Source organism: Aethalodelphis obliquidens, unplaced genomic scaffold (assembly GCF_003676395.1).
Source record: "Aethalodelphis obliquidens isolate GAN/ISIS:26980383/991018 unplaced genomic scaffold, ASM367639v1 scaffold53, whole genome shotgun sequence".
NCBI classification, from domain to species: Eukaryota; Metazoa; Chordata; class Mammalia; order Artiodactyla; family Delphinidae; genus Aethalodelphis; species Aethalodelphis obliquidens.
In genome coordinates, this window is record NW_020837997.1 from 6,922,099 (window position 1) to 6,949,819 (window position 27,721).

The 27,721-nt window shown below is 52.3% G+C and overlaps 2 protein-coding genes across 4 annotated transcripts in view; one reads left to right on the plus strand and one right to left on the minus strand.

Annotated features, from left to right (window-relative positions):
• Window positions 1–1,335, plus strand: part of SPC24 (SPC24 component of NDC80 kinetochore complex) — a 5,411-nt gene extending 4,076 nt beyond the window's left edge. For both annotated transcript variants that reach the window (XM_027085096.1, XM_027085097.1), the window contains 2 exons: window positions 35–111; window positions 1,116–1,335. In XM_027085096.1, coding sequence (XP_026940897.1) covers window positions 35–111; window positions 1,116–1,222 — 184 coding nt within the window. In that variant the 3' untranslated portion in view covers window positions 1,223–1,335. The remainder of the gene's footprint in view (window positions 1–34; window positions 112–1,115) is intronic.
• Window positions 1,336–9,265: 7,930 nt separating this feature from the next.
• The window catches only part of LDLR (low density lipoprotein receptor), a 35,885-nt gene continuing 17,429 nt past the window's right edge, over window positions 9,266–27,721 (minus strand). The window contains exons 6-18 of one of the 2 annotated variants that reach the window (XM_027085038.1): window positions 26,263–26,385; window positions 24,689–24,808; window positions 24,087–24,212; window positions 22,387–22,558; window positions 22,073–22,300; window positions 18,781–18,899; window positions 18,333–18,472; window positions 16,781–16,922; window positions 16,518–16,670; window positions 15,554–15,673; window positions 13,141–13,218; window positions 11,670–11,827; window positions 9,266–11,016 (exon numbers count right to left, since the gene is read on the minus strand). In XM_027085038.1, coding sequence (XP_026940839.1) covers window positions 10,981–11,016; window positions 11,670–11,827; window positions 13,141–13,218; window positions 15,554–15,673; window positions 16,518–16,670; window positions 16,781–16,922; window positions 18,333–18,472; window positions 18,781–18,899; window positions 22,073–22,300; window positions 22,387–22,558; window positions 24,087–24,212; window positions 24,689–24,808; window positions 26,263–26,385 — 1,715 coding nt within the window. In that variant the 3' untranslated portion in view covers window positions 9,266–10,980. Of the gene's footprint in view, window positions 11,017–11,669; window positions 11,828–13,140; window positions 13,219–15,553; window positions 15,674–16,481; window positions 16,671–16,780; window positions 16,923–18,332; window positions 18,473–18,780; window positions 18,900–22,072; window positions 22,301–22,386; window positions 22,559–24,086; window positions 24,213–24,688; window positions 24,809–26,262; window positions 26,386–27,721 lie in introns of both variants that reach the window. The other variant, XM_027085037.1, reaches the window with a different exon arrangement.

Genomic DNA, 27,721 nt, shown 5'->3' on the forward strand with positions numbered 1-27,721 from the left:
CCCTCCCCCCCCCCCGTTTTGTCTTCTCACGCAGGTATGTGGCTCAACTTTATCGCCGAATTAGTAAAATTGAGTGGGATTATGAATGTGAGCCGGGGATGATCAAAGGCAGTATCCTTTGTAGTGAAAGTGGAACCCTGTGCACTGTTGGTGGGAATCTTAAACGGTGCAGACACTATGGCCGGTCCTAAAAAATCCAGAATAAACACATAACCCAGCAGGTCAGCTTCTGGGGATACACACGAAGGCATTGAAAGCAGGGACTTGAGCAGATGTTTGTACATCCATGTTCACAGCAGCACTGTTCACAAAAGCCAAAAGGTGGGAGCAACCCAAGTGTCCGTCTGCAGATGACCAGATAAACAAAATGTGGTCCATCCATACGGTGGAATATTATTCAGCCTTAAAAAGGAAAGACATTCTGGCACACGCTACAACATGGATGAACCTGGAACATAATCTGCTGGTTGAAATAAACCAGACACAAAAAGTCAGTACTGTGGGCTTCCCTGGTGGCACAGTGGTTGAGAGTCCGCCTGCCGATGCGGGGGACGCGGGTTCGTGCCCCGGTCCGGGAAGATCCCACATGCCGCGGAGCCGCTAGGCCCGTGAGCCATGGCCGCCGAGCCTGCGTGTCCGGAGCCTGTGCTCCGCAACGGGAGAGGCCACAACAGTGAGAGGCCCGCGTACCGCAAAAAAAAAAAGTACTGTATGATACCACCTACATGAGGTCCCTAGAGGGGTCAGATTCATGGAAATAGAACGTAGGAAGGGGATTATGATGGGAGGGGGAGTCAGTGTTTAATGGAGACAGAGCTTTGGTTTTGCAAGATGAAAAGAGTTCTGGAGATGGTAATGATAGTTGCACAACAACATGAATGTGCTTAATGCCGCTGAACTGGGCACTTTCAAATGTTTAAGGTGGTAAATATAATGTTATATGTATTTTACCACAATTTAAAAAAAGACAGTTCATTATCTTAACTTTCTGTTCATGAAAATGTCTTTCAGTCTCCAATTATCTTAATAATAACAATTTAAAGGCAGTGTCCTTTCGTCGTGGGGGGAGAGGGAGGGCCATGTGTGCTGGGTTTCCCTTACATCTGCACCCTCAGTCCATCATGGCCCCAGCGTTGCTCAGCCCATCCACCTGGACAGCACCCAGCTCTCCAAGAAATTCATCAGCGACTATCTCTGGAGCTTGGTGGACACAGAGTGGTAGCCAGGAGCCTCTGGGACTGCATCGTACAGTCCCACACAGTGGGAATCAGCCCGTGGTGGGTGGTCAGTGCCTCAGTGGTGAGATCAGCTTAAAATTAAATGTTTATACGTAAATGAGTTCTTTACTGGATTTCTTCCCCCGTTCCCCCGTCTTGACTTTGGCCTCAAATGCTGGACTAGGTAACCAAAGAAAACGGACTTAACTGTGCCAGGCCTGTGACTTCACGTCTGTGACAACACATACAAATGACACCGTAGTATCCGATGACAAATTCCAGGTCTTCGTCATCTGTGATTCAGGTTTGGCCCTTTTTTATCTGTTCGTTCTCTGAGTGCCACTGTGTGTCCGAGCTGTGCTGGGAACCCAAGGCAAGATGAAGGATCCCTTGAGCCAGTGGAGGAGTCAAAAGTGATCAGATGACACCCTCGAGCTAGAGAGCATCCAGAGTGCTTCAGGACCCTAGCCAGGGAGGGGGCCTGCCCCAGGGGATGGCGGTGGCATTTTTGCTGGGACTGGAAAGGATGAGTCAGTCATGAAGAGATTACATTATAGGCTGTATAGGGGCCCATCGCTGGCTCCAGGGTGGGCTGTGTGTCAGAGACCACTGTTTGCCTCCCTGGTATTTGTTCTCCCCTCCCCTCTTGGTAAGGAAATCCTTTTAGCTGCCCAGTCAAAACACAGCTTTTCCCAGCCTCCCTTGCAGTTAAGTTCAGGACAGTGAAATGTAAAAAGAAGTGTTGTGTGTGACTTCTTAAAAGGCAAGGTAGTATACCCTTTCCCCCTCTGCTCTGTTTTCTGGAACTTGAGTGTGAAGGCTGGAGCCCTAGCAGCTGTATTGCCACACTTGAGGGGTGCAATCCTCTAGGGATGATAGGAACCTGGTTCCCTGATGATGGTGTAGCTGGGTATCAATGCTGGACTTCCTTGCGGATAGGGGCTAAACTATTATGTGTGCCTTTGTTATTTTAGTTTTTCTATCACAAACAGCCAAAATAAATCCTAACTGATTCAGCATGCAGCCAGGGCCTGGGCCAGCCAATTGATTTCTTCACCTAACCCCCATCCTCAGTGACTGAGGTACTACTAAGAGTGGGAAGCCTGTGGCCAGCCTGCCTGCCTGTGTGAGGGTAGAGAGTGAGAAGTAGGGTCCCTTCAATATCAAGTGCCTCTTGGATACAGCTTTTCCTGAAGCCAGTAGATGTGGTAGTTACATGAGCCTCTGGGTGTTGGGTTTTGTGCACCTCTGTACCATTTACAGTGAGTACAATTTGTATTCTTGATCAGAGAGGGACATGCTAAGCAGAGGGAGCAGTGAGTTCTAGCAGCTCCTGAGTACATCAAGTGGGCACTAAAAATAGTCCATTCCGGTGTCTCTCAGAGGCCTTAGAGCAAGGGATCCTGCCTGTTGGGCTCCAGGAGATAGACCCAAAAAAGGGGTTGTTAGTCTCCCTGAAATGTAAGCAGCCCCAGTCCATCTGGCTCACAAAGAAAGATTCCCAGAAGAACTTCAGAGGCCGAGGGCCTGGCTTTACATATTCAAGGAAATGTTCACATAAGCCCTCCTGGGCTGTTTCCATTTTCAAGGCTGGCAGAGTTTTTTATGATGTGAAAAAGAAGCAGAGCCCTTTATTCGTACCCTTGGCCCCCAAAGGGCAAAAGACTTGATCTAGACCAGGGTTTTCCTGCCTCAGCCTTCGCGATGTTTGGGCTAGGTCACTGTCTCTGGTGGGGGCTGTCCTGGACATCACAGGATATCTGGCAGCATCCCTGGCCTCCACCCACTAGATGGGAGGAGCACACCCCTGTCGCAAAAACCCTGCGGTGGGGGGGGCAGGCACACTCAGGGCTGCCGCCCCCCTGCCTTGCAGCCTCAGCCAGGAACCAGTCTTCTGCCAAGGTCAGCTGACTAGCTGCTGTCACCTTGGTGGCTGTTCCTGCTGACACAGCCAGCCTCCACCTGCTCCCCTGCAGGAGTGCTCCCCGCCCTGAGTAGACCCGGCCTAGCTGAGGGTCCCAGGGCGGGCAGAGAGGCATACTGCTCTCTAGTGCAAACAGATTTGCAGGTGCAGAGGCCCTGGGAGAGAAAACCAGTGTTGAGGAGCGGGTGCAGTTACAGACGCAGGCTTCTCTGTACCCCGGGCCCAGGGCCTGAACCCCCCATGGACCTGCTCCCCAACCCCTGAGCAGTGGCCTCGCTTTGTTCTGGGAGGGGCCCTGGAGGCATTGCCTGCCCAGAACTCAGTTTCCCCAAGAAGAAGAAGGTGACTCCAGGGAGGCAGCATGGACCTAGGCTTAGAGGGGCCCCGTCACCTCAGGCCTCCCCCGCAACCAGCCCAAGGAGTAAGCAAGTGCGTGAGGAACGCAGCCCAGTGGGGCCCGGCGGGCGCATTCAGGGAGGTGCCTGAGCTCACAGGGGCCGCGAGAGGCCCTGGCCCTCCACATGCCTGGGCCCTGACTCACTGCCCGGCGCTGGCTGGACGCCCGGACAGCCTCGGCCCGCGGCCTCCAGCCTGCACACCCACTCCCGCCCCTGCCTGCTCTCCCTCTGACAGCCGGCCCATGGGCAGCCAGCAACCAGCTCTCTTGGCCGGGCCTGTTGGAGTGCATGCAGGATCGGAGTCCCCCTGACCAGGCAGTGAGTGGGGAACCGAGGCCTTGCGCCTGCAGAGGTGAGACTTGACCCCTCACCCCCAGCCCGTTCCTCCTGCACCCCTCAGGCCAACACCGTCCCACGCCGGTGAGGAGTATCCGTTTTACAGGTGGGGGATCCGAGGCACAGCTTGGTCCAGTCGGTTGCCCGAAGTCACAGGACAGTGACACCCTGGGAGGCTGAACTCGGCAGTGGGGCCCTGGGGTCCATGGAGGAGCATCTTGGCTTTTCAGATGAGAAATGGCCTCCAAGGCATCTGCCCCTTGTCCGACGTCACCCAGGTAGAAAGAGACCAAGGACTGGAACTCAGGCCTGTACTGGGTGGAGCCCTGCTGGGCGACGGAGCAGGGTAAAGTTCTAGACGCTTAGTGATCAGTGGTTGCCGGTCAGACATCCACACACCTGGCCAACCTGTCTTATAATTGGTGTTTCTGGGGAAAACAGCCAAACCCCTCACACTGGACCTCCGGCAAGCTTGGTGGGCCGAGGCTGGTGAGAGGCCGGGAGGACTGGTCACAGGGCATCAGCACAGACACGGCAGTGCATGGACCATCCTCGGGGAGGCTCCAGGACCTCCTGGCGGCTCCCCGACTGTCTCAGAAGTGTGCACTGGGCATCTGTGACCTGCCAGGCCCCCCTTCAGGGAGCCACACTCCAGTGGAGGCCACGAGCAGGTGCCGTGTGCTGGCTCCCAGTGCCCTACGGGTGGTGAAACTGAGGCACAGAGACGGCAGGCTATTCGTGGAAGGTGTCACAGATTATGGAGACAGAGCCTGCAGGAGGCCCCAGGGAGGAAGAGCCGTTTGAGCCCAGATACACCTGAGCCCTCTGGGGATAAAGGTGTGGAGACAGTGAGCCAGGCAGAGGGAACAGCAAGTGCAAAGATGGGTGTTCAGGGACAGCAAAGAGGCCAGCATGGAGGGAACATGAGGCCGTGGGGCTGGATCATGCCAGGCCTGCAGTCCACAGTGAGGCATGGGGAGGATTTGCAGATTCCAGGGGGGCCCCAGAGTTGGGGCTTGGAAAGGGGAGCCTGACATTGGCCTCTTGACACAGGTCATGGTGCAGAGGCCCAGCCGACTAGGGGGCTGGTCTCGCTATGAACCCCCAAGCTCCCCACCTCCATCCCAGGCACAGCGTGGGAGAGGAGGCCTCTGGGGTGAGCAGAGCAGCTGTGCCGGGAGGGTGGAGCCCCTCCACCAAGGGCAGGAATCAGTGCTGAAACCTGAGCTGCCTGGAGGGGAGGCTGGATGGGACCCAGGAGTCCTGGGGGCTATCCCCCCCCATCCCACTCCACTCAGTGGGGTGGGTGATGTGACCAGTGTTCGCTCAAACTCCACCTCTCAGCCGCTCTCTTACCCCTTCATCGTGGAGGGGATTCACTTCCTGGGGGAGAGGAAGGGGTGCTGACCCCCACTGTGGGGGAGGGGCCGGCGTCAGGGACAGGGCTCCCCCTCCCTGCCTCCCCCCTTCCCTCCCCCGGACCTGGGCTCAGCCCCGCAGGCTCCAGCCTGACTCACCACAGGCAGCTGTGGTTTCAGATGCCGGTGGGGGCAGGAGGGGGAGGCAGCAGAGGACATGAATTGGGGTGTCAGGCTTGGGGGAGCAGCTTCTTCCCACCACCCAGCCAGTCCTGGCCAGAGCCATTGAGCCCTTGGAGAGGGGGAGCCAGGGTCACGCCTGCCCACACCCTGTCCTTGGGGATAGCAGCTCCGAAGCTCCAGTCTGCCCCCCACCCCTTTGGGCAGGCTGCGCCTACAGACCACCTCCAAGTGGCCTGCTAGCTGCGCTGCATCTCACCTGGGTGACATCCACGCCCTTCCCTAGGGAACCCCTTGTGAGCCCAGAGAGGATCACCAGGCCGCACCCCCTCCACCCCTCGGGCTGCTGGTGGGGAGGGACGTCTGGGTCTCACCAGGAGCTGCGGGAGCTGAGACCGGTGACCCCAGCCTCCCCTTTTCCATCTGTAAAATGGGCTCTGGGCCTGCCCTCCCTCCCCGCCCCTTGGGCAGCCACCGAGGGGAGCAGACAGTTAATCCCCAAGAAGTGTTTGCTCTTATTTTTCCTGAGGCTCTAGTCCTGCGTGTCTGTGTCGTACTCAATGCCACGGTGGGGACGCCCGAGGGAGGATTTCAGCAACTACTCACTCCCTTAATGGAAAACTGCCCAGGCCAGGGACCAGAAAGTTCCATCACCTCCAGCCTCTCCCAGGCACTTCCTCTGCTCAGGGACACCTGAGTCCTGCCCACCCTCCCTTCACAGCACCCTCTGCCACCTCCCGGCCCCTCCCACAGGCCCAGCCATTCGAGCTCATTTGTCCCATTTGCCACGCGGCTGAGCATGGAGTCAGTCAATCAACCAATTATCGACCGCCTGCCTGCAGGCCCCGGACGCTTCCTGTGCGGTCCGCTCAGCTTTCGCCCCCAGAGGCATTTTGGAACCTTCCCAAGACAAAAGGCGGAAGGAAGGAAGGAAGTGCCACCCTGTGGACAGAGAAGAGATAACAGTCCCTGCGGCTCCTGGCACTTCTCTCCACCACCACGCCGGCCACCCGTGGAGCCCAGGAGGTAGGGATCAGCATCGGCCCCGTTTTCAGTTGGGGAAAGTGAGACTCTGATGGGTCCCAGGTCACCCAGCTCAACCCAGGCCGCCTGGCCCAGTCTGCGCTCTTTCCCACCTGCTGCCCTGACACTCTGGGTCCCCTGCCCCTGGGCCCATTCCTGCAGGGAACCCAGTTTCCCAGGTCCTGCTGGGTTCAGCCCATGGGGGCGCTGGCAGGAGGGGGGCCCGGAGGAGGGGAGAGGACGGAGTCTCTCTCGTCTCTCTCTGCCGTGGAGGGGTCTCCTCCCAGGCTCCCACAGCTCCTGGGCTCCAGTAATGCCACCCCTTCTTCTGCTGTTATTTCTAGATGCCTCATTGTCCCCATTTGTGGTTTTTTTGGCTGCGCCTTGCGGCATTTGGGATCTTAGTTCCCCGGCCAGGAATCAAACCTGTGCCCCATGCAGTGGAAGCGTGGAGCCCTAACCACTGGACCACGAGGGAATTCCCTGGGTTTTTGGTTTTGTTTTAATAAATTTATGTTTGGCTGCGTTGGGTCTTGGTTGCTGCCCCCAGGCTTTCTCTAGTTGGGGAGAGCGGGGGCTACTCTTTGTTGCGTTGCGTGGTCTCCTTATTGAGTGGCTTCTGTTGTTGTGGTGCACAGGCTTTAGGTGCACGGGCTTCAGTAGTTGTGGCTTGCGGGCTCAGTAGTTGTGGCTTGCGGGCTCTAGAGTGCAGGCTCTGTTGTTGCGGTGCACAGGCTTTAGGTGCACGGGCTTCAGTAGTTGTGGCTTGCGGGCTCAGTAGTTGTGGCTTGCGGGCTCTAGAGTGCAGGCTCAGTAGTTGTGGCGCACGGGCTTAATTGCTCCGCGGCATGTGGGATCTTCCCGGACCAGGGCTCGAACCCGTGTCCCCTGCATTGGAAGGCGGATTCTTAGCCACCGCGCCACCAGGGAAGCCCCCTGGTCTTTTAAAAAAAGTATTATTTAGCATTATTTTCAGTTGTGCTCCAATACACATAACGTAAACTTTACCATCTTATCCAAGTTTAAGTGTGTAGTTCATCGGCCTTAAGCACATTCACATTGTTGTGCAACCAGCACCACCAGCCATCCAGCTCTTTGGTCTTGCAAAACTGAAAGCCTATAGCGATTAAACACCAACTCCCCAGACTCTTCGTCCAGCCCCAGGCACCCACCGTCCTACTTTCTGTCTCTAGGAATTTGACTACACTAGGGACTTCATATAAGTGGAGCCATACAGTAGTTACCTTTTTATAACTGGCTGATTTCCCTTTAGCACAATGTCCTCGAGAGTCATCCATGTTGGAGCATGTGTCAGAATATTCTTGCTTTTTCAGGCTGAATAATATTCCATTGTATATATACACATTTTATTTATCTGTTCACCTGCAGATGGACACTTGGGTTGTTTCCACCTTTTGGCTTTTGTGAAAAATGCTAAGAACATGGGTGTGCAAATATCTGTTTAAGTCCCTGATTTCAATTCTTCTGTGTATATATACCCAGAAGTAGACTTGCTGGATCACATCATAGTTCTATTTTTATTTTTATTGTTAATTTTTTTGGCCATGCCTCGCACCTTGCGGGATCTTAGTTCCCCGACCAGAGATCGAACCCATGCCCCCTACAGTGGAAGCGTGGAGTCTTAACCACTGGACCGCCAGAGAAGTCCCAATAGTTCTATTTTTAATTTAAAAATTGGAGGTCCTATTTTCAATTTTTTGAGGAGCCGCCATACTGTTTTTCCACTGTGCCTTCACCATTTTACATTCCCACCAACAATGTACGAAGGTTCCAGTTTCTCTACACCCTCGCCAACACTTGTTGTCTCTGTTTTTTGTTTTTCATTACAGCCATCCTAATGGGTGTGAGGTGGCATCTCATTATGATTTGCCCATTTGGTGTGTTATGCTTAGATCCCTGTATTGTTTTTTTCTATCCAGTGACCTGCTGTGTTCCTGACTGTTCCCCAGTTGATGTGCCAGGACTATTTGTGGCTTGACCGTCATGCCCTAAGACAGGAATCTGAAATGCCCTCAAGGCCCAGACTCAGGTAAAGCTGGGGTGCACAAGAGAATGAGGGTGTAGGGGACTGAGGTGGACTGCAGCCCATGTACCCTGACACCCATGGCTCTGGCCAAATGTTTCCATGATGTAGCCAGATTCACCTGAATTTATGATTATTTGGATTTGTGTTGTGAAATCTCTCAATTTTTTTCCATCTTAGCAACGAATTTAATAGGACTAAATTCAGGAGAATCCTTCCCCGACACCCCCCAAAATAAAAAAAGCCTCCTGCCACTCAGTTCCTTTTTAATATTCTTCCAGAATAATCTTGTAAAATATAATTTTTTCTATCTGTTTCCTCTTCTAAAACGTCATCTCCTTGAGGGCACAGACTCTTTTTTTATATATATATAACTTTTTTTTTTCTTGGCCGTGCCACACGGCATATGGGATCTTAGCTCTCCCTGACCAGGGATCAAACCCCCGCCCCTTGCATTGGAAGCATGGAGTCTTAACCACTGGACCCTCCAGGGAAGTCCCAAGGGCACGGACTCTTATTCACTGCAGTGTCCCACACGCCTAGAACAGGACCTGGCACGCAACAGGTGCCCGTTGTTCATTGAATGAACAAGCAGGAAATTTAGCAAAACCCCAACTCAGGGAAGCACCCAGCAGAGCTGCTGCCCAGCTGAGCACAATATCCCCGAGAGCCTGCAGCCTGCTGGAGATCTGGGGAGATGTTCCCTTTCCAGATCCTTCTCCCGGGGAGTCTAGTCCCTCAACAGATGGAGGGAGCCAGAGAACAGAGGAAGAAAGCACTTCTGGTTTAGCCAAATACTTTAAGAAATTTAATCGATCACAGTAAGACATTCAGGCTATAAAAACATTCTATACAGTGGTTTAAAAAGCGATACCCATCCCGGAAAAGCAACCCATATATACAACACAGACCTGATTCTCCTGAAGAGCGTTGCGCGCAGCACGCGCGAATAATCTTTTTGTACAGAAAGACGAGGCGTCTCAGAGACAGTTTCCCCCAATGCAGCAACCAGGGTTTGCAAAAATAAATAGATCTTTTTTTTATATACATATAAGTGATAAATGTTTCAACAAATATACAAAGTGCAAACATAACAAAAAGCTCCCATTGTCTGCCCGGAGATCTATTTACATGCTTCAGAAAGAGAAAAGGCATTCACAGCCTCCTGCAGGGCCGCCATGTTCTGTGGTTGTACAGCAGACAGTCCCCTCAGAGAGTCTCCGTGGGAGGCACCCCCCCACCCCCACTCTGTGGTCACAAATGGGATACGTGTGTCAATTTCAGAAAGCATTCTTGTTTCATAAGTCCCGCGAAATGCTCGAGGCCAGGAGCATATCCTACAGGGCAGACCTGCCATGCACGTTTCAGATGGACCCCCCGCCAACCATGACCAGCTTATTGGGGAAATGAACGGCTCGGGGGGCATCTGCACAGAAGTGGAAACACTAGCCAGATAGTCTCGATCTTGATCTTGGCTTTGAAGTTGTGATCAGGCCGACCCTTTCCTCCTCACGCACGTCTCCCTATGTGCTGGGAGAGGGGCCAGGTCCGCACCATCACCGACCTGGACTCTCTCCAGCCAGAACAGAACCAGAACGGAAAGCAGTGCAAAATAATAATAGACTGTCGACTTTACACAGTGTACAACTAAACTGAAAAAGTGCAAGGGGCAGGGCTGGGGTCCAGACACCCACACCCAGACAGAGGGACACAGTTAGAGGTCGGAGCCACCTATCTTCACGCACAAGGCAATGGGGTCTCAGGCACTTAATACATATTAAGGGTGAAAGGTGGCTCAGGTTTTCCCTGGGGATGGCCGGATTTTGGTGAATGAATAGGGCTCAGCGGGTGCCACCCCCAGAAGGCTGGATCCAGCCATCACCAGGGGCCCTTCCCCAGCATAAGGGGAGGGCAAACCCAGCTTGGAAAACCCTAGTTTGATCCTAACCTGTGGGTGGCAGAGCAAAGGGCAACACTGGCCATCCCATCAGCTCGGCAGGCAGAGGTAAACACGTCCAGTCCTGAGTGTGAGGCTCGAGCTGGAGGGCACGTGAAGCAGCAGCTACCCGGGCCCCTGTTGGTAGCAACTGCTCTGGTGCGTTCAAAGCCACTAGCTTTCCCGCTCCGTGTCCCTCCGTCCATCATTCCCTTGGGGGAAGAGCACGTCAAGGAGGAGAGAAGCTCAGAAACATCCCCCAGCTCGTCCGCCTTCCTCCTCTTTTCTTTTAAGCGTAATGAAAGAAAGAAAAAATGCAACCCAAACCCGATCCGTGGGCGCTGTCGGAAGCCTGTTCTGCCTCCCAAACAAATAAATATATAAAACAAAGCTTTGGCAGACAAGGCAGACAGGCTCCGGGGCTGCAACCACCAGCACTGCTTTTGGCGCCCGAGGTCTCAGGAAGGGTTTGAGGCAGGTCAAGGGTCCGGGGAGAAAGTGTTCTTCCTGCCAGCGACTGACCAGCGGCAGGTTCCGGGAAGGGACGGGACTCAAGGCAGCAGCTCACGCCACGTCATCCTCTAGGCTGACCATCTGTCTCTGTCAACAAAACGGTAAACGCCGGAAACCATCAGTCCAACATACAGTAAACATGGCTAGAGGCCACCTACGCCTCACTCTCTCCTGGCCCCTCCAGCCAACCAGCCCCCACGCATTGCCCACTGGACCCACACAGTGGCTTCCCCCGGGGTCTCGGAGCTCCGCTACTTGGTCCCAGCCTGCTCCCTCACAGCCACCAGGGAGCGCCGTGACCACCCAAGTCTGATCGTGTGGCTCCGTGGCTCCCACCTCATTCTGAGGGTGCTGCTCCATCTGCCCTGTCCCCTCCCACCCTCCCCCACTCTCTCCATTCCGGTCACACTGGTGGCCTCCTTGCTCCTCAAACACACCAGGCAGGGTTCCGCCACAGGGCCTTTGCACAGGTGGTGCCTTCTGCACACCATACACTCCCTGCTCAGAGAAGCCTTCCTGCCCACCTAAAGTTGCATCCCCTCCCTCCCAGACCCACAAACCACTCTCCGTCCCCCTTCTGGCTTTCACCCTCGGACCTACGATCCTTTTGCTTATCCTCTGGCCCTGTCCCCACACAGTGAGAATGTCTGCTCTCCGGGGATGACCTGGCCCTGAGGAGACATGACAGACACACAGACGGACACACGGGCACCAATGAGGTTCCAAGTGGCGCGGCTCACCGATGGGTAGGTGTAGCCATCTTGGCTGCGGCAGATGTGGACCTCGTCCTCCGTGGTCTTCTGGTACACAGGGTTGTCAAAGTTGATGCTGTTGATGCTCTTAAGCCGCCAGTTCTTCCAGAGGAGGAAGGTCCCGAAGCACAGGAGGATGAGCAGCGCTGCAGGGAGAGGGGAGAGATGTTGCCTTCAGCTGTCAGGCCCTTTCAACTTGTAAAGGGTTTTATTCTGCATTTAAAGCAGTACTTGCCCGTTGTAAAAAAAAAAAAAAAAATCTATCTATGAGCATAACAAATCTCTAGCTTGAAGACCACTGTGACTGCCTCACCCTCTTTCTTTTTTTTTTTTTGTTTTTTTTTTTTTGCGGTACGCAGGCCTCTCACTGTGTGGCCTCTCCCGTTGTGGAGCACAGGCTCCGGACGCGCAGGCTCAGCGGCCATGGCTCACGGGCCCAGCCGCTCTGCAGCATGTGGGATCCTCCCAGACCGGGGCATGAACTCGTGTCCCCTGCGTCGGCAGGCAGACTCTCAACCACTGCGCCACGAAGGAAGCCCTGCCTCACCCTCTGAATACCCAACTATTTTCAATTCTTCCAGTTTGTTTCTGTGATTAGTCACATGGGAGCCACCGCTTTTTCAGAAATAGGACTGTTCTCTACATACAGGGCCACAGTGTACTCTGGTTCTGTTTGAACTTGGGTGGGGCTGGATCCCTCTTTGCATCCTTTATGGTGGGCCTTGGGGTGGCACTTCCTGTCCCCTCCCTACCCCCTCCCCCAGATCCAGGGAACAGCCAAGGGCTCACCCGGCCCAGGTCTGAAAAATATTCTGGTCCAGAGAGTGGGAGAGGCTCAGGCTCTGCTGGGCCCCCGGCAGCCCCAAGGAAGGTAAGGGGCCCAGCCGCCAACCCACAGCACACAGCTGTTGGGCACTTAGATCTCTCATCTCTGTGAAGGGACACCTTGAAAGGACTTTTTTCAAAAAGGAAAAATGGGTGTGATGCTGACCAAGCCATGATTGATGGGTGGAGGGGGGGAAAGCAGAAATCTCCCAACTGCCCCCTGCAAGAGAACCGCTCACCAGGAGGCGCCCCTGCTGGTTGCCCTCCCATCCCTTGGGTGTTGGCGAGGCCGCCCATACTCACACCGGGGACCCTGGCCCAGCCCCACTTCCCCCATTGTGACACATCGACTGCCCCACTCTGCTCACCGTCAGCTCCGAGGAGGGGGTGGGGGGAGGAATGTTTGTTTCTTTCAGGGCTGTGTCCCCAGTGCCCGGAAGCAATCTTGGTATACAACAGGCACTCAACTATATTTGTTAAGTAAATGAAGCTAGGAAGGGGGGCCCAGTGATGAACAGGATGCACAGCAGGGCTACCCCATTCCTGGAGGAAAGGTGGACCAGACTGGCTTACTGGGCACGGAGATCATTTTGTAGGAACCCGGGAACCAGGGGAGGACCGGCCACAGGCTTACCGATTGGGAGGACGATGTACAGAGCACCCACGCCCTGGGGCCTCTCCGCATCCGCTCGGCCGGCAACATCACCCAGGACTGCAAGGGAGAAGGGAAAAAGTGAGGCCCAGTTCCCCAGTGAGAGGCGGGAAAACACAGCAGGTGTATGATGACAACCCGCAAAGGAAAATGCCTGACATTTCTCAGTGTCCTCAAACATTCAAAGGAACTTGGAGCATCTCCCAGGTGTGAGAGGAGCCGGGCTGGCTTCCTCCAGGGCCTTGCTTGTTAGCAATCGGGGTTATGGGATTTGGGGCAAATTTAAGAGGGTCCTTTAGCCTCACATTACAAGGCACTGGGGAAGGGACTGCTGGTCCCTGAGACCAACGCCTACAGATACATTCCCAGTGGCTGGCGAGGTCACTGGTGGAATTTTTCAACCTGCTTCTGCATTTGATGACAAGGAGCCTTTTCTGGATGGGGCCGGGGCCAACTTCTGTCCCCGTAATACTCAGCAATCCCAGTGCCTGGGTTGCATCGCACCAAAGCCCCATAGTCCTGCGCCAGCTGTCCCCACCTAATAAGAAATATTGGAAGGGGGGGAACCTCATTATATAACCACGCCCATGCACCTGGGCCGGACAATGTGAGGGGCTGTGCACGTGAAAGTTTAAAGGCCTACAAACAGGCCAGTGAGCTGGGAAGACTGCACAAGCCACATCCAAGCCACACATAGGCCGGTGAACAGTGATGACCATCTCCGGTTGTGTTCAAATCCCTCTGGGTTTTAATTCAATCCGCTGTCGCACGTGTTGTGGACAGAGTTTACATGCAGTTTTACACTTACGCATATTTAAGAAACCTTGTCACAAAAATAATTTTGGGCAGCAGCATTGGTGTCCTTGAAAAATTTTTCCCTTAAAAGGGCTCCTTTGCCAAATTCGAGAAGCCCTCGACGGGCCCATCTGTGAAACGGTTTTTTAAGCAGTGGTCCTTCAAGTGAGAAGGGTTCTGGGCCTCCCTCAACCATATAGTTTCTGTTTTATCTCCTTTATGGTTGAACAAAGGATTCAGCTATTCTGAGGGGAAAAAAAAAAAAAAAAGTCTGAAACTTGCTGATGTGCCTTTTTTTTTCCTCCTGGCCAGAAAAGTCTGAGCTCTGTTTCCGGGCTGCTCAAAAACGGGGTCGGGTGCCCTCTGCTGGACAAAGCAGCAAATGGTGGGCTCCAATTCACTGAGAGCCCAGCTCTCACCTCCTCCAGCTGGGGAGGTAGATCATGACCTTGAGGGTGGGCTAAGATGAGGAGAGAGAGGGACTCATCCCAGGCACTAAATTTAAAGGGGTCCCCCCAAAACTCAGTAAACCAGTAATATTATAATGCATTGTTTTTTTGTTTTTCTCCTGTTTTGGCCACACCGTGCAGCATGCGGGATCTTAGATCTCTGACCGCCAGGGAAGTCCCTGCATTGTTTTTAAAAAATCAAAATTAATGCCAACGGGAATTCCCTGGTGGCCCAATGGTCAGGATTCCACGCTCTCACTGCTGAGGGCTCAGGTTCAATCCCTGGTCAAGGAACTAAGATTCCACAAGTCACGCAGCACGGCCAAGAAAAAAGAAAAGAAAAGAAAAGAAAAGAAAAGTTAATGCCGATACCTCATGGTGACCAAAATAGCAAAACTTTTAGGAAAACAGGATCTGACTATACACTTTGCAAGATTCTGCCTCACTGAGACACTGGCTCCGAGCAAACTTTATTTACTAGAACAGGTGGCTGACCCCACATGCCATAGTTTGAGGATTCAATTTTTTAAAAAAAATACTGCATTAAAATATTACTTGAATCTTGGGTATTTTGGTGCCCCCTTTATTTATTTATTTTTAAAAAATATTTATTTATTTATTTGGCTGTTCCAGGTCTTAGTTGCGGCACATGGGATGTTCGTTGCCATATGCAGGATCTTTTAGTTGCAGCATGCAAAATCTTTAGTTGTGGCATGCAGGGGTGGGTCTTTCTTTAGTTGTGGCCTGCGGGGGTCTTTAGTTGAGGCATGCGAACTTAGTTGTGGGATGCAGGATCTAGTTCCCTGACCAGGGATCAAACCCAGGCCCCCTGCATTGGGAGCTCAGAGTCTTACACACTGGACCACCAGGGAAGTCCCTGGTGCCCCCTTTAGATGCTGCCCCAGGGAGTGCCTGACCTGCCTCATGCTAGTCCTGGCCCTGTTGGGCAGACACCTGAAAAAGCCCATGTGATCCCCACTATTCCAGGAAGGTGGGTGGGCACTGTTATTAGCTCCATTTTATAGGTAGGGAAACTGAGGCTTCCACCATGCCAGAGACAGTGAGAAAAGGAGCCAAGACTAAATCCACTCTGTCTCTTCACCAACATGCTCATATCAATGAACCGGGGCCAGGGTGACCCCAGCCTTTACCTTGTTGGGACATCGTCACTGACTCTGCCGTGGTGAGCTCAGGACTGGCTGTGCGCTTCAGACCCACGGTTGTCGAGTTGACTGTGGAGGGCCTCCAGGTGGTCACTGCAGGTTCAGTCTCTGAAAGAATAAACAGTTCCTGAGTGCCCTGCAGCTTGAGCCCCACTGATAGCTGCGCTGCTGCTGACAACGGATAGGAAGCAAGTGCCATGGGCCACAAAGAAATAACTGAAGATAAACGCACTGAAAATACAAACCCACCAATATCTATGTTATTATATTACACGTTGTTTTTCAAAAGGAAGATTCCTAAGTGTTACAGACACACTGGCCCCAAATGGAGACTTTCTCTGAGGATGAGGAGAATCAAAAGGGGGCCACCTTCTCCCTCAGTGTCTGCAACTAAAATCAGTCCCGGGCTTCCCTGGTGGCGCAGGCAGTCATTAAGAGTCCACCTGCCAACGCAGGGGACACGGGTTAGAGCCCTGGTATGGGAAGATCCCACATGCCGCAGAGCAACTAAGCCCGTGCGCCACAAATGCTGAAGCCCGCGCGCCTGGAGCCCATGCTCCGCAACAAGAGAAGCCACTGCAATGAGAAGCCCGCGCACCACAATAAAGAGTAGCCCCTGCTCGCCGCAACTAGAGAAAGCCCGCGTGCAACAGCAGAGACCCAACGCAACCAAAAATAAACAAAATAAGTAAATTTATAATAAATAAATAAAATAAAACCAGTCCCTCCCCCACCCAAGAGGTCTGGGAAAGAGAGAACTAGACCTTACAGGTGAACTGAGTCCATCTCCCTGCCAGGCACAGTGCTGATGCGCCCAGCATTTGAGAAAGGCCTTACAAGGGCCTCCTGGGGCCTCACTCTCCCATTTGATGGATGAGTAAAGTGAGGGTCAGGAAGGTCCGGCTGCTGGGCTGACCTGCAAGGGTGGCAGGAGGCAGACTGGTGCCCCCACCTGCAAGGCAGCTTCTCATGTCCTCGGCCAGCCGCGTGCCGTCGGGGCAGGCACAGGTGAACCTGGGCGAGCGGGGGTTGATCTGCGGGGCTGGCAGACACAGGTACTGGCAGCCACCGTTGCGGAGGGCAGTCCTCTCACACCAGTTCACCCCTGTGGCGGAAAAGGCAGGGAGGCAGGGTGAGAACGAGGTCAGAAAATTTCTAGAAAATTCCAGAGCGCCGGCAGGGACGTGGAGGTGGGGGTGGCCATCCCATCTTTACCTCTCGGCTGCGTGAGGTTGTGGAAAAGGACGATGTCCTCTGGAGAAAGCAGGTTTTCTGCCATCAAATTAATGTCCGAGCCTGTGAGGCGGTTGGCACTGAAAATGGCTTCATTGACAATATCCGTCCAAAATACTTTATCCTACATGGGAGTTAAGGAAGATGACAGATCCCATCAACCATGGGGCTGGGACACAGACCACTGTCTCCACACCCCTTGAAGTTACTGGGGTTCTCTGGGGAACAAGCAGTGCTGGGTGGTAGCATCATTTCTTTTTTCTTAAAAAAATTTTTAATTGTGGGGACTTCCCTGGCAGTCCAGTGGTTAAGACTGCACGCTTCCAGTGCAGGGGACGTGGGTTCGATCCCTGATCAGGGAACTAAGATCTCACATGCCAAGCAGCGCAGCAAAAAAATAAAAATAAAAAAAAATAATAATAATAATTGTGTAAAATACACATTATGTAAAATTTACCATCTTAACCATTTTTAAGTGTCCAGTTCTTTGGCATTAAGTATATTCACATTGTTGTGTCCACCATCCATCTCTAAAACTTTTTCATCTTCCCAAATTAAAACTCTGTCCCCATGAAACACTCACTCCCCATACCCCTCCCCCAGCCCCTGGCGCCCACCATTCTACTTTCTGTCTCTATGAATCTGACTCCTCTAGGGACTCAAATGAGTGGAATCACACAGTATTTGTCTTTTTGTGCCTGGCTTATTTCACTGAGCATAATGTCCCCAAGGTTCATCCATGTTATAGCAGGTGTCAAAATCTCCTTCCTTCTTAAGGCTGAATAATATGTCATTGGATGGATGGACCGCATTGTGTTTATCCAGTCATCCACTGATGGACACTTGGGTTGCTTCCAACTCTTGGCTTTTGTGGATCGTGCTGCTTGAACGTGGGTTTACGAATACAGTTGACCCTTGAACAACATGCATTTGAACTGCGTGGATTTTTTTCAGTAGTAAATACACGATTCCCAGCTGGTTGAATCCACGGATGTGGAACTACAGATACCAACAAACCCTGGATACGGAGGACCGACTCTAAACTATACTCAGATTTTCGACTGTGTGAAGGGTCAGTGCCCCAAACCCCACGTTGTTCAAGGGTCAACTGTACAGCAACATTCTTTAGAGCAGAGTTTCCCCACTGGGATGCTATTTAGGGCCACATAAGCCTTCCTGATGGGCACCCCCATTCTCTTGCAGGGTGTTGAGCAGCATCCTTTTGTTTTGGCCTTGACTCACGGCTTGCAGGGATCTTAGTTCCCCGTCAAGGGATGGAAGCCGGGTCCCCTGCAGTGGAAGTGCTAATTCCTAACCACTGGACTGCCAGGGAAATCCCTAATTCCTGGTCTAAGACCTCTTCATGGTCACCAGCAGTTTTCTGACCTAGTCTGGGCTTGAATGACTACACGATATGTGTGGACCTGTTAGCAGGAGTGCTCGCGCCTTGTATGTAAGTGATGCTCAGTCAGCAGCACTTGACCGTGAATTCCCGCAAGCACGGAAGCAGCGACCGCTTGCCCCCAGCACCCACCTCAAAGATGGCCAAGGAGAAGGGGTGCGCCAGCTTCTTCTTGTCCTCCAGGATGGTCTTCCGGTTGCCCCCGGTGACATCAATGCTGGAGATGGAGTGCAGCTTGGAGTCGACCCAGTACAGGCGGCCGCTGGAAAGATCTAGAATCCAAGATGGGGGTGGGGGGGGACAAGGAGTGGTCACACGTGATGCGGGGGGCGGTGCTTGGGGCTTGGGCACGCTGCTCCCCACAGGAGGGAGACCCCCAAGGACCCAGCAGAGATGCGCCCAGGAAAGCAGTTCAGACCCTGCCCCCATCCCCACCCCCATGTGTGAGCCTGAACCGCATGCAGGTATGTGGGGGAATGGGAGCCGAGTTTCAGGTTATAAAATCTCAGGGAGGCCCGTGGCCATTTCCTCTCTTCCAGACTGTGCCTGACCCCACAGGACCACTGTGCTCCCAACATACCCAGGGTGATGCCATTGGGCCACTGGATGTCCTCCGTCACCAGCGAGTAAACGTCCACGCCATTCAGGCCCCCCTTCTTGATCTTAGCGGGGGTTCCCCAGTCTGTCCAATACATGAAGCTGGTGGGACAGCGGGAAGGACAGACAGGAGGACATCAGGGAGGGAGGCTCTGCCTACCCAGAAGAGCTGCTTGCCCCTGAAGCAGCCAGGCCAGGACTCCCAGTTGGTTCTGGGGAGACCCTGGATGGGTTCCTTCTGCTTCCCTGACCTTGTTGCCCTCAAGGCCCACACCTGGTGAGACCTGGCAGGATTTGGAGGACGTTTGAGAACAAAGGGAGGTTTTCATTCCAATGTTGGGACTGAGGCCCTGGAATCTGCACCCTGAACACTGCTTTCTAAGGGTTTTTTATAAATTTGGGGGGAGGTAATTTTTTGGCTTTTTAAATACAAATATATATATATATATATATACACACACACACACCCCTACATATACATACATGTATATATACACACACACACAAAGAGAGATTTTTTTAAATTGTGGTAAAACACACATAACATAAAATTTAGCATTTAACCATTTTTAAGTATACAATTCAATGGCATTAAGTACATTCACACTGCTGTGCAGCCATCACCACCATCCATCTCTAGAACTTTCTTTTCTCCCCAAACTGAAACTCTGTCCCCATTAAACACTGACTCCTCATCCCCCTCCCCCAGCCCCTGACACCCACTCTCCTACTTTCCGTCTCTATGGATCTGACTCCTCTAGGGACTTCGCATAACTGGAATCATACAGTATTTATCCTTTTGTGACTGGCTTACTTCACTAAGCATAATGTCCTTAAGGTTCATCCATGTTGTAGCAGGTGTCAGATTTCCTTTTTAAGGCTGAATGAAGTTTCGCTGTATGCATATGCCACACTTTGTTTATCTAATCCTCTGCAGATGGACACTTGGCTACTGTGAATCATGCTGCTAAGAACACGGGTGTACAAACATCTGTTTCTGTCCCTACTTTCAATTCTTTTGGATCCATACTTACAAGTGGATCTCCAAGGGCTTTTATTTTCTTTCTTTCTTTCTTTTTTAAATCTTAATTTATCTTATTTTATTTATTTTTGCCATATCCTGCAGCATGCAGGATCCCTGACCAGGGATTGAACCTGTGCCCCCTGCAGTGGCAGCTCGGAGTCTTAACCACTGGACCTCCAGGGAAGTCGCTCCAAAGGCTTTTAAACATCTGAAGAGATGCTCAGGCTAACTCACAAGTGACCTAATACAAATTAAAACTACCCTGGAATACACCCTCCCCATCATGATTACAAAGATGGAAAACCCTTTGGTGAGAGTGTGGGGAAACGGGTCCTAGGGTGCGCCTCTGGCGGGAGGGTCAGTATCACAATGTTTGCTTGGAAGGACAATTTGAGGCTATGTCCATGTAAGTACCCTCAGACCTATTTGTAATCCAAATTCTAGAATGTTATCCTGCAGATAAACTGCAGCGACTCACCTTCAAAGGCATTCAAAGGTATTCATGGCTACTTTGTATGAGGCAGGGGGTAAAAACCTAAATTTCCAGGGGCTGGAGAGCAGTTTAAATAAATCATGGCCCATCGGGTTGGCAGGGAAGGAAACCCATAGGCCAAATGAAAGAGCCAGGTCGGGCAAAGAATTCCATGCTATTGGGGGTGGGGAGAAGAAACACAAAAGCAGAGCACTTGGGGACTCCCTGGCGGTCCAGTGGTTAAGACTCTGAGCTTCCAGGCACGGGTTTGACCCCTGGTTGAGGGAACTACGATCCTACAAGCCATGCAGCGAGGCAATCAATCAATCAATAGCAGAGCACACAACACGCATCTAAGTGGAGCGTGTGGGACTTCCCTGGTGGTCCGATGGGTAAAACTCCCCACTCCCAATGCAGGGGACCCGGGTTCAGTCCCTGGTCGGGGAACTTAGATCCCACATGCATGCTGCAACTAAGAAGTCCGCGTGCTGCAACTAAGACCTGGCGCAGCCAAATAAATAAATATTTTAAAATAAATAATGATAAGTGGAGTGTGTCGGGGAGGGTGTCTCTCTCTGCTGGCAGTAGGGTGGACCGGGTGACCCTCCACCAAATGAGAGCATTAGTCTTGATTGATGAGGACCTGACATGCCCACCTTCACCCCAAGGGGGGTCTGTCCGTTCTGAGCCACGGACACCATGCAAGGACAGCCAAGTGCGCCTTTGCCAAGATTTTCTCCCTGAGGCCCAATGCTCCCTTTTCTCCAGTTATTGCAGCCAGAACGTCCTGCCCATCCTGGGGTTGTGAAATGCCACACATGATGTACCGGGGCAGCTGGTGTGTGCTGCAGGTGCAGGGTACGTGTGACAGAGGACAGAGGCTTTCCGCCAGGGGACACGGGTCCCTGGGGACACTGGAGCTGCTGAGTCAGCCACGGGGCCTGCGGACCCCGAGGAGGGTGATCCACGGGCGGTGATCTGTCAGTTGGCTAACATTGTCCCAGAGCGTTTTTAAACATCTCTGCAATCCCGTCTCAGTGTAGGATACTCTGCCGTATAATACACTGGAATTTAAATTTCTAACTTCTAACAAGTGTTCATTTCTAATATAAATTTTTTTTTTTGCCGCACCTCCTGGCACTGGGATCTTAGTTCCCCTACCAGGGATTGAACCCACGGCCCCTGCAGTGGAAGCAAGGAATCCCAACCACTGGACCGCCTGGAAGTCCCTCTAATATCAATTTAAATCAGTATTTTATCTCTGATTTTGGATTCTATTCCATAGGGCAGGGCTTTTCCGGGTCTGATTCCACCTCAGGTGACACAGAAGACATGGTGGGGCATCGACCCCCAGGGCCCCCATAGGATGGGTGGGGAGGCCCACATTCTGGGCCTTGTTCTTTTTTTTTTTTTTTTCTTTTTTGCGGTACGCGGGCCTCTCCCTGCTGTGGCCTCTACCGTTGCAGAGCACAGGCTCTGGACGCGCAGGCTCAGCGACCATGGCTCACGGGCCCAGCCGCTCTGCGGCATGTGGGATCCTCCCGGACCGGGGCACGAACCTGTGTCCCCTGCATCGGCAGGCGGATTCCCAACCACTGCGCCACCGGGGAAGCCCTGGGCCTTGTTCTTTTCTGACATCGAGAGCATCCCGGGGTTCGGGACAGCCCGCATCCAACTCAGTCTGGTCTACCTCAGCACAAACCTCCCCCCACCTGGAGCCCTAATCGGTTCATGAACCCCACCCGTGTTCTTTGTGCCCCCAGCCCTGGGAATACCCACCCGTGGATGGGATCCACCACAATGGCCCGTGGCTTGGAGCCTTTCTCTTGGAAGAGCGTCTTCCTCTTCACACCCTTGGTGTCAGCCACTGAGACGGTGCCCAGGATGGAGTCAGTCCAGTATATGTTGCTGTGGATCCAATCCACTGCCAGCCCATCGGGGGCCTGGAGATCCTCGCTGATGACAGTGTCGTAGGAAGAGAAGCTGGAGGCTCTGTTGATCTGGGCGCTGAGGGAAGAGGAGGAGAGTGTCAGCTCCAGGGGCCCTCAGTCCACTCAGGGACTGGGGCTGCACGGGGCGGGGCCCAGGCTCACCTGTAGATCTTCCTCTGGGACAGGTCAGACCAGTAGATTCTGTTGCTGGCCACCTCCGTGTCCAGGGCGACCACGTTCTTCAGGTTGGGAATGACGCTGGCGTACTCGCTGCGGTCCAGAGTCATCTTCCTCACTTCGTGGCGGTTGGTGAAGAAGAGGTAGGCGATGGTGCCTGGGGAGCCAGGAAGGGGAGTTCAGGAGAGTGAAAGGGACCCTGGCCTCCACTGTCACCCTGCAGGGTCTGACTGAATCAGGGGAGACACCAGGATGCCTGCCTGGGGTATTAACAAAGTGGTTCTGATGTGGATCGGGGAGGACATGGTAAATGACTCACTTCAAATGCAAACTAACCAGCCCACACCCCACCACATCCTTTACTGGGGTCTCACACTCTTGCCCACTATCCACCTTCCCTAGTCACCCCAGGGACAGGTGCCAGACAACAAGGGCCAGCGTCTATTCCCCAGAGACCACGGAAATTATTCAAACTCGCCTGTTCCTTCCCACAGAAACCACAATAAAGGCTCTCCCACAACCCCGGTTTGGTCTGTTGGCCTCACCATAGCTGAATAATAGTAAAACCTACATTTGAAAACATCTGGGCCCCAGCATTTTACATTGAAGAACGTAAAGATGAAGAAATGATAACGGCAAATGTAAACAAAGTGATTCCTGATGTCAGGGAATTCTGCTTAGTGCTTTTCCTACGTTTTTCTCTCATTGACCCTCACCCTCCTAACAGGCAGCGGCTGTTGTCAGCTCCCTGTACAGATAAGGGAATTAAGGCTCAGAGAGAAGTGACTTGCCCAAGGTCACACAGCTGGTGGGTGGTAGAGCTGGGATTCGAACCTGGGTCACTTTGACTCTGGGGGCTGTGCTATAACCATGACATCAATATCCACCAAGACACCGAGCCTTCTACAACTGACCCCTGTCAGAATATCCCTTCCCACGACACCATTCCAGCTGGGATGGCATCTGTAGGGACCTGACCCTACAGAATGGGATGAAAATGAAATCTCAAATCCTGGAGGGCTTCACACATGGGGATGTAACAGAGGGAAGCCAGGGAGCTGTCAAAGGGATGATGACTGAGAGGTCCTAGGGGAAACAGCTCTAAAATATTTCTGCAAAACTGGCCCTCATTTGGAAACGCACTGCAAGAGCAGAACATGACAGAAGACAAAGGATGTTTGGGTGACCTGTCAACTTCACCAGGACAGCTATGCCTCCAAAACCATGGGATCCCTTGATCTAGGTGATTCTAAGAATTAGTGCATGGTTGCAGTTCTAACCTAAACGTCAGGTAGAAGAAACTCAGTGATTTGTACTATTTTGTTTCATTATGAACAATTACATTTTGGTCTCTTTTCAATGGATTTACTGTTTTTGATATAAGTTCCTTTAGCTGGAGGGGGTGCAGGCTGTTCAGGCCATGGCTTTCCACTTCTTGTGCCCTGAAGCCCCTCATGGGACTGGGGGCTACAAACCATCCCCCACGGGATTGATCTGCATCTTCAGAGAAGCTGGACAGGTGTGGGCAGCTCCCTAGCCCGATTCCTAACTAGGCTGTGGTGTTCACCTACCAGAGGCCTCCGGAGCAGATGGTCTACCCCCGGGTCACTGCAGTCGGTGCAAAGTTCAGATGATAAAATTCCCCACCACGTTCATTCCCTGTCCCGCCGCCTCCCTGCACTCACCCACGGCCTTGCAGGCCTTGGTGAGGGGCTCCAGCTGGAAGCCCTCCTCACACTGGCACTTGTAGCTGCCCTCGAGGTTCACGCAGAGCTGGCTGCAGGCGTCTGGGTCCTGACACTCGTCAATGTCTGCGGGATGGGACACAGAGAGATTTGGGGCATCTTCCCCACGGGGTGCAGATGGAGCCATGGGCTCTGACCAAAGGTCGTGCATCCCAGTGGCAAATGGGGAACAGCTCATCAAATGGGGGATAGCTCATCCCCTCTGGGGAAGACCTCCAGGGCCGGGGACTCTGACCAACAAAATCTTGGAAACAGCCAAGTGTCACCTCTAACAGTGACCCCGACCTCACCATTCACCTCAGGGCACAGCCAGCAGGGCCAAGCTGAGTCAGCTGAGATTTCTTTCTTAATTATTAATCCCCAAAGGCCAGAAGCAAGTCCTCACTGAGAGCCAAGCCGGCGACAGTTGGCCCATGCACCTGGCCTCCTACCAGCCCTGTACAGAGGGGACGGTGCCCACGCCCACTTAATGGATGGGAAAACTGAGGCTGAGGGCTTGACCTTCCCCATGTCCAGGGAAAGGGCCGGGGCTCGGGAATCACCTTCACATCTGTGCTTGTCCACCAGCTGGAAGCCCTCAGGACACAGGCACTCGTAGCCGATCTTGAGGTCGTTGCAGATGTGGGAGCAGCCGCCCTTGTTGTCCAGACACTCGTTGGTCCCTGTGCCAGGTGGGGGATGGGGACCAGTGACACTCTTGCCTCCAGCCACCACTCTCCCGCCACCCTGTGCTATTTCGCCGTCATCATTATAATCACCACAATGACTGTGCAGCTGCAGAAGTACCATGACTCCTAAGAGGACTCAGCCACTGTCACATGGGACGCCATGGATGAACCACGAGGATGTTACACTGAGTGAAATAAGCCAGGTATAGAAGGACAAATACTGCACTATTCCACCTCGAGGCCCCTATTGGAGTAAAATTCATAGGGACAGAAGGGAGGATGGTGGGTGCAGAGGCTGGGGGAGGGGGAGGGGGACTTAGTGTTTAACGGGGACGGAGTCTCAGTTCTGCAAGATGAAACAGTTCTGGAGATGGATGGTGGTGATGGTTGCACGACAACGTGAATGTACTTAAAACACTACTGAACTTCACTAAAAATGGTTACGATGGTAAATTTTTATGTTTTTTTAACCGTAATTACAATTTTTTTAATTATAAAAAATAAAAGCCGGGGCTTCCCTGGTGGCGCAGTGGTTGAAAGTCCGCCTGCCAATGCAGGGGACCCAGGTTCATGCCCCGGTCTGAGAGGATCCCACATGCCATGGGGCGGCTAGGCCCGTGAGCCATGGCCGCTGAGCATGCGCGTCCGGAGCCTGTGCTCCGCAACAGGAGAGGCCACAGCAGTGAGAAGCCCGTGTATCGCAAAAAAAATAAAAAATAAAAGCCACATACAACTTCCTACAGTTACATATATTAACCCATTTAATCCTCCCTACAACCCTAAAGGCAAGGGAACTACAGCTGGGGAAACTGAGGCATGGCCAGATTAAATGACCTGCCCAAGATCACAGCACTGGACTCGAACCCAGGGCACTCGGCTCCAGAATCTATGCTCTTACCCTCTGTACCAGGCATGGGCCAAAGCCAGCCCTCCACCTGCTCCTACACAGCTAAGAAGGGTTTTTACATTTAAAAATAGTTGAAAAATAAGAATCGAAAGCAAAATGGTATTTCATGAAAAAGTTCTATGAAATTCAAGTTTCTCTATCCATAATAAAAGAATCCTTGGAGCACGGCCCCAAGCATTCATATGCACGTGTATGCATTTGTATGGCTGCTTTTCTGCTACAATGGCCAAGTTGAAGAGCTGTGACACAGACCTTATGGCCTATAAAGTCCAAAATATGGGTCATAGCACTGCTAAAACTACACGCATTGCATCATTTGATCCCCAGCAGCCCTAGGATGTGGGAGCAGTTACTGTCCCATTTTACAGCTGGGAAAACTAAGGCTTAGAAGCCAATCCACTTATCCCCAGCACCCACCCCCCACCATCTGTCTCACCCCACAGCACTTGTGGGCCTGGGTGGGCCAGCCCCTCGCAGCACCGCAGCACCCACGCCTGGGTCCCACCCCTGCTCTGCCAGCTGCCCGCACCCTGGGGCTCACCGCACTCCTTGAGGGGTTCGTCCGACCAGTCTCGGCAGTCCCTGACTGAGTTGCACACTTTGTCCAGGGAGATGCACTCGCCGCTTTGGCACTTGAACTTGTTGGGTCCCTCACACAGAGTCACTATGAGAGCCACAGAGGAGGATCAGGTGCTTCTGAGCAGCAGGAGCCCACTTAGTGCTTTTTATTAATATGATAGCTTATTCATGCAAGAATAGGTGCAAACGTATTTGGTAATAAAACAGAATAATTACTGAACACCTGTGAAGCCTCCACTCAGCTTAAGAATTAGAATGTCACCAAGAGCAGGGGCTGGGAAACTCTGGCCCACTGCCTGTTGGTTTAAATAAAATTTTATTGGCACACAGCCCTGCCCATTCATTTACATATCGTCAGTGGTGGATTTCATGCTATAATAGCAGAGTCCAGTAGTTGTAATTGAGACTATGGCCCACAAAGCTGAAAATACTTACTATCTGGCCTGTACCATTGGGCCCTGACAGAGACTATTATAGTGGTCTTTGCCATCCCATCCCCCTACTCTCTGCTACCCCCAGAGGTAATGATAGTCTTGAATTATGGGTTTACCATTTCCTTATTTTTTCATTAATCATTCTATCAAACATGTATGAATGAACAATATATTGTTGAACTCTGCTTGTTTTTGAGTATGATATAATAACTGTACCCAGTAAATTCCTACAACTTCCTTCTTGCTCCCAACCCCAAGGTTATGAGGTTTGCCTGGGCTGCAGACAAGGGCTGTAGCCTCATTTTCTCAGCTGTATGGTATTCCACTATGTGCTGTTTAAAATTATTTCCATATACTCCTGTTCACAGCAGCACTATTCACAACAGCCAAGGGGTGGAAGCAACCCAAGTATCCATCCACAGACGACTGGATAAACAAAATGTGGTCCATCCATACAATAGAATGTTATTCAGCCTTAAAAAGGGAAGAAATTCTAACACCTGCTACCACATGGATGTACATTGAAGACATCATGCTCAGTGAAATAAGCCAGTCACACAAAGACAAATACTGTGTGATTCCACTTACATGAGGTCCCTAGAGGAGTCAAATTCATAGAGACAGAAAGTAGAATGGTGGGTGCCAGGGGCTGGGGGAGGGGGAGGGGGAGTGAGTGTTTCACGAGGACAGAGTTTCAATTTGGGAAGATGAAAAGAGTTCTGGCAATGGATGGTGGTGACGGTTACTTAGCACTACTGAATTGACCCTTAAAAATGGCTAAGATAAAAAAAAAAAAAGGTTAAGATGGTAAATTTTATGTTATAGGTATTTTACCACAATTAAAAAAATACTTTGGGACTTCCCTGGTGGCACAGTGGTTAAGAATCCACCTGCCAATGCAGGGAACACAGGTTCAATCCCTGGTCTGGGAAGATCCCACATGCTGCGGAGCACTAAGCCTGCGAGCCACAGCTACTGAGCCTGTGT